The sequence below is a fragment of the Rattus norvegicus genome, chromosome 6 (assembly GCF_036323735.1).
Source record: "Rattus norvegicus strain BN/NHsdMcwi chromosome 6, GRCr8, whole genome shotgun sequence".
Taxonomy (NCBI): domain Eukaryota; kingdom Metazoa; phylum Chordata; class Mammalia; order Rodentia; family Muridae; genus Rattus; species Rattus norvegicus.
Genome location: NC_086024.1, coordinates 107,769,011 through 107,781,380, shown reverse-complemented (window position 1 = coordinate 107,781,380; position 12,370 = coordinate 107,769,011). Strand labels below are relative to the sequence as shown.

The window sequence follows — 12,370 nt, the reverse complement described above, 5'->3', positions numbered from 1 at the left end:
TGTCTGGGGAACATACTTTTAGAAAAGCCTGTTGTTTTATTTTTATGGTAGAATGCTCTACATGCTTGTATATGTGTGCACTGTGTGTATGCCTGATAGCTGAAGAGGCCAGTCAAGGGCATTAGATCCTCTGAAACTGAGGTGACAGATCACTGTAAGGCACCAAATGGATGTTGGGAACCAAGCCTGGGTCCTCCAGAAGGGTAACAAGGTGTCAAGCTAACTCTGCAGCACTGGAAAAACATACTTTTAACCTTAGGAATTTGAAAGCATTCCAAGTTATCATCCAGTGAGGAAGTTTACTTCATTTCTAAGTGTCAGACAGGATGGAGATGAACTGGTGTGAATTGCTTGCTATCTAGAATGTAGCCAGAACATTCATTAGTACAGTGAGATCACGGATAAACACCGTCTCTTTACTCTACACAGGTTATTATCTTTATTCTGCAAAACCACTCTTGAATATGTCTTGATATGTGGAATTCATGTTTTGATAAGGACTCAAATCCATTTGTCTTTTGCTAAATGTAAACAAAATTGCATTTATTTGAAATACATGTAAAGTATCTTAAAAGATATACTCTTTAAATATATTCTATGTATAAAGTTATCTACACAGAAGAAAACAAATTATCTAGAGAATAAAAATTCTTAGTATATAGCAGTAGAGATTTTAACATTTTAATTTAGAACTGTAATGTTTTTGCTCTGATTCCCCAAATTAAACTATCTACAGTTGCACACTGAAACAGTAACTTACTCTGCCCAGCACTTCAACAACTACATCCTGGCATAAATTACAGTGCCCTGCCTGACAATCTCACGTTTTTCTGCAAAGCAACAGATCTTTTCCTCCTCAATGATTGTTCATTGATGTTCTACTGACTGGTCAGAATGTGTCTGCCTTATCTCTCTTAGAATAGTGATTTCTACTCAGAGGTCTATAACCCACACACAGAGTCTGGAGCAGAGAGCTCATCGTCTTCGGGTGGACGTACTGCAGATCTATGGCTACTCGGCATTTTCTTTCCTATTGTTGATCACTTTGGTAACTAACCTAGAAAAGCAAAGTTCTGTTACTTAGGCTTGAGAGTAAACCCAAGGTAGCAAGATGTGAGGTTAGCTGAGTGACTGAGACCACTGAAGGAGCCCTGATTCATTCTGCAGCCAGCCCCGTTTGTACAACAGACAATGAAACACGCACATCCGCTAGAAGTCAGACCTGAAACTGGGCAAGTCTGTAATGGATATGGAAGGAGATAATGTATGTCAGGTTCAATCTGACATTTAATTTGAACTAGTTTCTCTAATTGTAACTGCTCATACTGTCCAAACAGTCCTGTCAGCTTCTGTCTTCCTCAGTGACAGTCTGCACATCCTGATTCCTACGTTTGGTGACTTGGAGTGCCCCTAATCTCTGCAGGCCTCGGGGTAGTTGCACTTGACTTTATCAGTTCTATGCCTTGCCATTTCCTAATGAAGAAAGAACACGGCTCTGGACCCTACTGCCATTCTCCCTGACATTCTTGCTGCTGTGTTCAATTTCCCTTGGACTCTAGATGAAGCATCAGTGCTTCTTGCTTTAATAACTGGCCTCTTGGGAAGAATCTTCACCCACGTGTGTAGGCCCTTTAAACCCTGCAGAGTCATCCAATCACAATGACTTCAACTTGTTCTCTTCAGATTGCATGAAAACCTCGATCCCGGTGTGGAAAGCAAATGACTAATTCAGAAAGCTGTCCAGCTGGCTGTTGACCCAGAATTTGAGTTTCTTTTTTTTTTTTTAAGATTTATTTATTTTATTTATATGAGTACACTGTCACTGTGTTCACACACACACCAGAAGAGGGCGTCAGATCCCATTACAGATGGTTGTGAGCCACCATGTGGTTGCTGGGAATTGAACTCAGGACCTCTGGAAGAGCAGTCAGTGCTCTTAACCCCCGAGCCATCTTCCCAGCCCAGAATTTGAGTTTCTTTATTTGTTTTCAGCTCCCTCACTATCCCTTGCTTCTACAAAGCACAAAATGTCGTGCTGCTGTGACAGGTACAATACTGAGCTTGTGCCACTCAGGCTTCTGGGGAACGCGTGGGTAGGGCGTGGGCACAGTGGCTCTTCTCTTACCTGTTGCTTGTTGTTAGGTGTGTAGGGCAGCATGGTGGAGACGTGGAACATTATCTCATAGTCTTTGTAGGTTGTGTACAGAGAGTGGGTTCCAGTGGAGTCAGCTACAGTTCAGGAAAAACAATACACAAGGCATGAGAAAACTGCAAGGGCTGGTAAAGGACTCATCTACAAGAATGCCTGAAAAGCCAACTGAGAAAGTCAGGAGCGTAGGTAAGGCTCTCATAGGTGTTTTGACAGATTTTTAAATACCCAATCTCTCTTGCAGTCCTAAGAAGTCTATAGATGAATATTTTCTCAGAATGGATGTTTTCTTAGAAAATTTGTGAACAAATAAAGTAAATTATTCTCAAACAAACAGAGGGGTGGGGAGTGAGACATGGATTGGATAAAGTGTTTGCCCCACAGTGAGAGGCTCTCCAGTGGTGCCTGCTGTAATTCTAGCACAGTGAGGAAACAGAGACAGGGGACTGTCAGAACAAGCTGAGTAATGATCAAGGAAAATATCTAATATCAACCTTTGGTCTTCACACTCACCACACTGATGTGCAGATATGCCTGCATTCATACACACATGTATGTACCCGACATGTATGTGTGTATACATATATACATGAATACACATATAAACATATGCATACAAAAATAAAAATAGAAACCTAATTATCAAACAATTTAAAATATGCTATTGCTAGGCAGGGTGGTCACCCCTACAATCCTTGTACTCAAGAGGCTGAGGCAGGAACATCACAAGTTCACAGCAACCCTGGGCTACATTCAGAGTTCCAAGTTAGACAGGACTATATATTGCCAAGGTCTTGTTTTTAAGGGAAAAAAAAATCAAAATATACATAAAACTATATAAAGTGATAAATAAATGCCGTAAGATTTCTGATGGCCCCAAGCAAGCGGCCTAGGGGCTGGGCAGAGTGGTCAGGAACATAAGCAAGAACACTGTCAGCAGCTACGGCGTCAAAGGTCTGCTTTCCATCAGCGATAAACTCACACCGCTGTCTATAACTGAAAGAAATGTTAAAGCCAATCTAGGTCTGGTAAAAACAACAAAAAAATAATTTCCCACTCACCTTCACGGACATCGAAAACCAATTTCTTAGTATTTCCAATTCAATTAAGAGTGTTAAGAGGTTAGCACTGGGGACCAAAGTCGAAGGAGTACCCTCAAGTGTTAAAGGCTTGCGAGATCATGCTGTATTCTCATTCCCCTAAAGGAAAACAACCTCCACTACCTAAATAAAAGTGATTTCTCCAATCAATGTCCCCACAGACACCTACAGTCAGAACAAAACAAAACAACACAACAAAGAACCAGTCAGCAGAAAGGGACTGTTGAGACTCAGAGGTCTGGATCTCTAGATTACCCAGAAAACCTAAGAGCATTCTTTTGGGGTAGACTAGAACCACCAACCACACTTTTTTGAGGACCATGCTTGACTGCATGTTAGTGAATGGTGCCTACTGTGTTTTAGTGAATGACAAAGCAAGACAAAGTCACTAGGGTGCATAAAAGGCAGGCAGGAGTTTTCAAAGTCAGCATGCAAGCATTAGTGGGGAAGCCTCTTTAAAAGGCAAAATCGGCAGGCCACAGCCAGCACTGATGCACAGTGGGCAGGAGGACTCAAAAGCAGTCTGGTTTCAATAGCTCCTTAGGGAAGTGATGCAGGAGACCCCACCGCTCTGAGGTACTGCTCCAAGCACAGAGGCTGGAACTCGCAGATTTAGGAACATGATCTTGATTCCTGAGCTTCAGGCTGGAGTTTACGGGAGGATCTTCATTTTGAAGCCCATGAAAAATGCAAAGAAATAAACTAAATATAGAATAAAGCGAAAATGACTTTTCATAATTGTGAAATACACAGCAACATCTAAGTACTCAAGAAAAAAGCCTCATAAATATTAATGACCACCACCAGAAAAGACCATTACTATAATAAAGTGTCTTTCTCAACTGTTTAAGGGTGGTTTTAAGCATGAAGAACTTATCTAAAGTTAGGAACCTGCTATAAATATCTGCATATTAACCTGCTATAAATATCCTGCAAGACTTTGAGGTGAATGTGGAAGCTTTGATGTGTTTCAAACTGATTTTAAGTAAAACTGAGCGCTAGAAAAATAATGCCACCAGCATTTATTAACTGCATTTGTCTTAAGAACAGGACTTCCAGAAAGAGACGTTCTCTGGACAGCAATCTTCTTTTCTACTTTTAGCCCTTTTGTTCTCTACACCTTACTTTATGTGTTGGATGCTGCCTGGTCAGCCTTTTTCTCAGGATCTTTAGAAATCCCACAGTTTTGCTAATATTTTTAACAGTTTGAAAATGGTTCATAAGGTTAGAGATGAGACTAGAGCCAAAACAGTAAGAACTTCCTTTCCGAGAAAAGCGCAGTTTCCCAATCCTGAAATTACTATATACACGAGAGAAGAGAAAAGAATGTTCTTTATCTTCTATGACTGCAGTACTCTGTGTTCTTGCTTTGCTTCTAGTGACTGTGAAACCATTAAAGTCTTAAGAGGATGACAATCTGTGAAATGTAAACTAAGTTGATGTTTAAATCTTGTTGCAAAAAATACATAGTGAACGATCTCAGAAAAGCTATTGCTGATCTGTAGCGTAGTTACAGATCCTTTTTTTCTTATGGTTAAAAAGACAGGGTTTCTCTGTTTAGCCCTGTCTATTCTGGAACTCACTCTGCATCCTGGCTGGCCTCAGACTCAAAAGATCTGCCTGCCTCTGCTTCCCAAGTGCTGGGATTAGAGGTGTTCGCCACCACCACCACCTGACTAGTAGTAAACCCAGGTCATCTCGACAGTCATATGATCACCTCCAACTCACAGCATCAGTGAGTTGCACATAATGATGAATACTGTCATACTAGACAATTATGCCATAAAAAAGAAATCCTTTAGCAGGCATGGTGGGGCACACATCTGTAATGCCAGAACTTGGTCAACCGAGAAAGGAGGATCTGAGTTAGAGGACAATTTGGGCTACATGGTGAGATCTTGTCTGAAAATCTCAAATAAAACTTTCAGTACTCAAAGCAGATGATACTAAGATAGGGAACAGCCAAGGGAAGACAAGAATGTCCATTGTACAAGACCACAGTAAAGCAGTAAGACACTGCCACACTTTGGGAAGCTGTGGGCAAGACGGCAGGTCAGCGGCAGCATTTCTACGTGAAGGTGCTCCAAGTCCGCGAAGCAGCTCCAAGGTGCAGCCAATCCCACTCCTGTGCGAGTCGGAAGCTAGGACGACCCTGAGTACTCCAGTACATAAATAAACAGATACCATCATGGTGGTTTGAAAGAGAATGGCTCTAATGAACTCAGAGAGTTCAATGTTTGTTCCAGCTGGTGGAACTGTCTGGGAAGGATTTGGATGAGTTGAACCTGGCTGTAATTCGTACCTAGTTTGAAATAGCACAGTAATAGCTGTTTAAGATCTCTATGCTAGAGACAGACTTCACATGCATGTAATCCTCCCTTAGGATCTGGGGACGCTGCAGTCAGTTATGGACACACACTGGGAACCAGGCATGCTCTTCTGAGACAGGGCAAGTTTTGGACCCAGAAGTGTAATTCAGCCATCAGTAAAGAGGTCACCTCTCTATTGTTTGGTATACGACGGTGAAATAAAGTTTGGGAAAGTGCTAGCTTATAGGATCCTCAGTAAATGTCTTGGTTGGAATTTAAATTTTAGGTCCAACAAGATAATTCAGCAGCTTAAAATGATATATATATATATCTGACAACCAAAGTTCAGTCCTTGGAACCCACATAAAAAAGCCAGATGCAGAGGCATGCATCTGTTATCCTAGTTATCCCAGGCAAGATGGGAGAGCGAGAGACAGGAGACGCACCTGGAGCACACATACATAGCAGAACCAACAAGAATAATCTTGCCTTGAAAGGAAAGAAGTGATTCCCCAAAGTCCTTCTCTGACCTCCACATAGGTACTATCATATGTGTATGTGTGTCCATTGTCATATATACTCACCAGACAGACAGACAGACACACACACACACACACCAGACACACGCATATACATGCACACTAATATTAAATTTAACATTTTGTCCAATTAAGATTAAAACGTGCATTGTCCTTAGAAAGTACTCTTTTCTTCATCTGTGTAGTTTACAGTCAGTGTCTAGAGTTCTGAGTGGCCCTGTGTGTGCCTTGCTCCTCTCTTGCATCAAGGCTATGCCTAAATAAGGATTGCTTTTCTTTTCCTGAAGACTTATTATTTTTATTAGGACTTTTTCCTGAATACATATGAGTACACCATGTATGTACCTTGTGTCCATAAAAATCCAAGAAGGCACTGGATGTCCTCAAAGTAGAGTTCCAGAAGACTGTGAGAGCCTCCTGGGTCCTGGGAACTGGACCTGGATGCTCAGGAAGAACAGCATGTAGCGTGTCCTCTCAACACTGAGCAATTCTCCAGGCCCAAGGTTCTATGTCTTTCTAAAACCTAACTAGTTTCTAGTCTACATCACAGACCCCAGCTGCCCTTTGGCTGCAGTTGAAATCCTGGGGAGGCACATGGCACTGCAGTGAATTAGTGAGAGCAGGGTGCTGAGGAATGCTTAACAAAGGGGCTCGGAGTCCCCTGTGTGTTGACTTGACAACCAAGCTTCATTCAGGCAGTAACTTCTCAAATAATCATCCATAAGTACAGTTTAAAATGAGGGTGGTCTCCAGCTTTCAAATCAATGTCTTAGAGGGAAGTTTATTTTTCTCTTCAGTGTGTTTGCCAACCAAATCTGGGAACAAATGGGAAGCCCAAAAACGCACTGCTAAATGTTTCTTCAGAGATCTGTTCCAGCCGACAACATATTTATCTCAAGCTTATTTGTTTGCTCCAAATCTTAAACGCTGAGATGAGAAAACGGACTTTGTATAGATGAGTATAAAAGAGAAGAAACGGCTCCATTGTTTCACCAGGCTTTGCTTTCCTGACTCTCTTGGTTCACAGCAGAAGAAATAATCAGGATGATGAGCAGAACTGTCTCACCAGACAATTTGGGTGTGAAAAGGTCAAGTGCACCAGAAAGGGAAGGGACAGAGACTGGAGGTCAAGCTGTGGATTCATGCTCATGACCTCTCTGAACACTAATAACCAGCCACACCAGCAGATCTGTCACAGTTCCACAGTGCTTACTAGCTATCTAGCCATGGGCATGTGTATGTATCCAAAGCCAATTTAGCTAGCAATTTGTGGGGTTTAACTAAGATTATGCATGTATGCATAGAATGAAGAAAGAAAGGAAGGAAGGAAGGAAGGAAGGAAGGAAGGAAGGAAGGAAGGAAGGAAGGAAGAATATGGAACCTTTATCCCAGCCATAATTCTCAATATAAATTAGAAAATTTGACAAGCTATCTGAACCAACTGATTTCAAATATCCAACAAAGGACCACATTAGATTTCAAATATCCAACAAAGGACCACATTAGAGAGTCTGTGGTCTCTGTTGGGATGGAGGATGGGGGAAGTGAGAGGTGGCAACAAGGAAGTAAATTGAGCCCTATAATGTCCCAGTTCACTACCCAGGTTGTCTTTTGGGACAGTGGAACAGGATAGGCTAAGCCCAGTCTGAAGAAGGAAACCACTATATAATGGAGTTCAGGAAGTCTGAGGCAACTAAGACTTGTAGAATATTGGTACTGAGCTTAGTATACAAGAGAGGCAAAGCTCGGAGTCAGAAAGTTTAACATCTGAACAAGGCACCCTTAAGTACTGGGTGGAAAAATAATCTGCATATGCACAGGGTTCCTTTTTAAAAGCCAAACAAAGAAAATAACTAGAGCAGGAGCAGTCAAATTGTTCAGAGTTCAGAGTGGGAAGACATGTGAATTCACCCATGATGAAGACATCAAATTCAACAGGATGTTAGTCAGGTCATGATTCTTCATGCCTCAGGAATACTACAGGCTACTACGATAAGCAGCTATAGCCAAGGTTATCAAAGCCTCAGGAAAACCAAGTAGTGCGTTTGGGGTATGCACTGACATCCACGCTGTGATGCCATTCACAAATGCAGCACCTCCTAAGTAAGCAGCTAGGTGGGGCCGTGAAGGAAACTCAACCTAGGAAAATCCAGTATCAGGAAGACATCCAGAAGACACAAACAGAAGTCCTAAAAAGCATTCAAAAAATTACAGGACAAGATGAACCCAATGAGGCTCAGAGAATAGAGGATTTAAAAAATTACCAGGTACAACTTCAGGTCAATAACACCATATTTTATTGGAAATGTCACTGGATCAAATTACTGTGAATTAAGACACTATGCGGAATGCAAAGAGAAAGGATGCTGAGGAGGTACTAATAGAAATTATCACACTTGGAAACATAAAGGTGTAGAAAAGCTGAGTAAACAAAACCAGAGCCTCCCTGGCCTTTGGAACACTAGTGACATATATGACCTGTGTGCAACTAGAGACCTGAGAGGCTAAACACTCGTAAAACCACACAAAATATTTTAATTTGGTAAAACCTGCAAGTCCATAGATTTGCATAAGCTCTATTGAGAAACAAGTCTTTATGTATTTTTGGGACAGGATCCTACAAAACCAGTTTGATCACAAACTTACTGTTTAGCCAAGGACAACACTGAATTTCTGATCTTCCTGTCTCTACCTCCTGAGTCCAGCCCTGCCCATAGGTTCTGTGTCCTATAATGTGTTCCCCTCCCCCTGTGCCCTTGACACTGTGAGGCTTCCATAGAGGCCAGCACCATCGCCACTGGTCACACCTCCAGAACTGAGCCAACCTGTTCTTTACAAACTACTTAGCCTTGGGTGTTTTTGTCATACCAAAGAAGAATAGATGAGGGCCTATTCTGTAAAAGCAGATTAGTCACTCTTTCTGGACCCTCCTCAGTGAGAAGGGACACTTTTGCAGAATATTTTATGCAGCTCTCAACTGCGCAGTCCTAGTTTGCCTGACCAGGTCTGCCTTTCTCTAGCTGTCAATTTAACAGGATTTGGGCCAAATACACGCAGTGTTTGTCTTGGTGATTTGACTGCTTTATTAGACACCACCATGGTGCACTTCTGTCACCTTAGGGATGACTTTACCACATCATCAACAGGTTGGCTCAGAACAGGTGGATCAATAAACAGCACACAATCTCCCGGGCTGCAGCTAACCACTCAGTTACAGAAGTAGGGCTCTTATTTCAGTGGTTCTCTGTGGTGATGATCTGTAGAACCCCACAACTTGTGACAGGCACAGATCCTGTGAGGTGGACATCAGAGCATTGGACACAAAGAGCTAAAAGGCACCTAACAACTTAGAATCATACACAGCTGCAAGCAGGGTCCGGCATTAGCATAGTATTTAAGTGGCTGGGCTATTTGTGGCTTTCACAGTCGCTCTTGCACAGTGTTTCTAAGCTGCCAACAGCAAAACTATGGCAACAGGAAATTCCTCCCTGCAGTGGAGTTTATGAATGCTTTTCTGTTTTCATGACTCAATGCCTTATTTAATTTCCTGTACAGAAATCAGAGAGACTACTACAGCCTGCAACACATACGTGCTAATCCAAAGACCCTCTCAAAGAAAACAGGTCACAGCTGTCTAAAGATAGATTTTCAGATAAGATTGAAATTATCTCCACACAGAGGAGCACCAGAAGTGGACACACTGCCTCCCAAACCAACATCCGAGAGCTTAACCACCCTCCCGAAGAGCTTTGGGGGATGGGGTAGAAACCTTTCAGATTCTGCACTACAGTTAAACAGATGGACTCATTGCTGGACCTTTAATCAACATACTGAACCAAACCAATATGCCTATTTTTGTAGATTCCGGTAACAAAGGAGCAGAAGGGACAGTACTTGGGGAGGGAGAGGACCAGCAAGGGCAGGGAGTAACACACAGGCAGTGGGTAAACACAAAGTACAATGACACACTACACGAGATGATGTCATAACATCTAAACACATTTTAAGATAAACAGAGGCTAGAGAGATCACTCGGGTAAAGTCCTAAGTTTGACTCCGCAGAACCCACATTAATACAGCTGAGTGTGGTGGTGCAAGCTTGGTGACCGGGCACTGAGCAGGTGGAGACAGCCAATCCCTAGGGCTCACTGCCCTCCAGTCTGGTTTCTGTGGTAAACTTCAGGTCAATAAGAGCCTGTCTCAAAACAAAGAATGGCTGGCTCCTGAGGAACAACATCCATGGCGCCCTATGGTATCTACAAGCACATACACATGTGTACCCACATGCATCATGCATCACCATCTTAACAGAACAGGAGGCAACAGAAACAAAGAATACAATTGGGGGTAGCAAGATGATCCAGACGGTAGTCATTTGCCACAAAGCCATGCAACTTGAGTTTGAAGTCACATAAAGGTAAAAAGAAGCTGGGTGTAGTGGCACACACCTTTAATCCCAACACTGAAGAGGCAGAAAGGTCTTTATGAGTTCCAGGTCAGCCTGGTCTACATGGGGAGCTCCATGGGAGTCAAAGACATAGAATGAGATGCTGACTCAAAAACAAAAAGAACAAAAAGAACGAAGAGATTAAAAAAATCAACCCAAAAAGAGAACAGACTCCACAAAGCTTGTCTTTAACCTCTACAGGCACTCGGGTGCACGAGCACACACACACACACACACACACACACACACACACACACACACAAACATGCATACAAATAATATACAAAAGAACATAAAAGTGAACAAGAAAGCTATGTAAGGGGGGCTATGTAGAAGAATACAAGGATTATATAATAAACTAATAAAGTGTATGGCTCTTAGAGTCAGACTGTCTCTGGCCTTTAGCTCCTTCTAACACTCAGCTGTGTGTGGAATCTCAGCAGTTCCACCTGCTGCACTGAGCACCTTTGCGTTGGAGCCCTGACCCACCCAAGGTCTGATGGCAGTGACGCCATTTGGGCTGTGGTCTTTGATGGTGCCAGGGCTACGTCCTCCCAGCCTGGTCTTCTGCAGCAAGGGGCAGTCTGTGTGTGGATAAAAAGCAAATGCACATCAGCATGCAGGGAGTCAAGCACTGCAGGAAGGTATAAGTATTTCTTACTTTTGGTGTCGAGCTGCGCACGATACTTTTCAAATCCTTTTAGGCGAACTCGCTCTCCCAGTAGCTGAAGAAATTCCTCAAAGGCCGGGCCAGCGGACTCATTATTGTACATCTCCTCCTCGGTGCTCTGGCCTGCTTTGCAGTACATGATGCCTACTTTCTGCTGATAGTTCAGCTGTGGAGAGAGGAGATACAGTGAGGTAAATAGTGGTGGGTATGCTCTGCCTTCCAGTGCTAACAAGTCCTGTAGGACACACATCCAGCCTAGCTTCCTTCTCAGAGAATCTTTGTAATTCTTCTGCCTCAGATCCAAAAACTACAACAGAACAACCACCTCTAATCCACTTAACTAAAAGAAAGGACAGAAGAGTAAATTGGAATTGCTGCATTGAGATCATACAGCATGAGAACAGATGGGGTTTCAGGCTATTTCTTTTCATGATTTACAAAGTATGAGACCTGTGCAACAACCTGAACAAAACTGCCAACCAAGCCTCAGAGAGCTCCCCTTTACAGATCTAAGGCCTTTAAATAAAAGCAGATATCTATTTATCAAAATGTACTTTAAAATGAATTGTTTTGAATTAAGAAACCCATTAATGACCCTGGTATTAAAGAATTTGAGCAGATATACACCACCACCATTTGAACAATGTGCTAAACTGTGACTCTAGCATAGAGGTTGGGTAGAGACCAGTGTCACCAGCACACAGCTAGAGAATCTTCTCTTCTAAACTGTCCTCAAAGGCAAATGCCTTGAGAGGGATTCTGGAGGTGTTTTGGTTTGTATATGCTTGGCCCAAGGAGTGGAACTATTAGAAGGTGTGGCCTTGTTGGAGTAGGTATGTCACTGTAGGTGCGGGTTTAAGACCCTCACCGGAGATGCCTAGAGGTCAGTCTTCGACTAGCAGCTCCTCCTCCCGCACCATGCCTGCCTGGATGCTGCCATGCTTCCTGCCTTGATGATAAACCTCTGAACCTGTAAGGCACCCCCAATTAAATGTTGTCCTTTTAAGAACTGCCTTGGTTGTGGTATCTGTTCACAGCAGTAAAATCCTAACTAAGACAGAAGTTGGTACCAGGAGTGGGGTATTGCTGTGATAGGCCTGACCATGCTTTTGTTTGGAAGAAAGTGGATTTTGGGACTTCGGATCTGGAAAGCCAT

General features: G+C 42.7%; 1 protein-coding gene across 13 annotated transcripts in view; it reads right to left on the bottom strand.

Moving 5' to 3' along the window:
* Positions 1-12,370, bottom strand: part of Sipa1l1 (signal-induced proliferation-associated 1 like 1) — a 279,045-nt gene that overhangs the window by 68,233 nt on the left and 198,442 nt on the right. For all 13 annotated transcript variants that reach the window (XM_039111779.2, NM_001389245.1, XM_063261545.1 and 10 more), the window contains 2 exons: positions 11,206-11,380; positions 2,126-2,229 (listed from right to left, as the gene is read on the bottom strand). In XM_039111779.2, the coding sequence (XP_038967707.1) occupies positions 2,126-2,229; positions 11,206-11,380 (279 nt within the window). The remainder of the gene's footprint in view (positions 1-2,125; positions 2,230-11,205; positions 11,381-12,370) is intronic.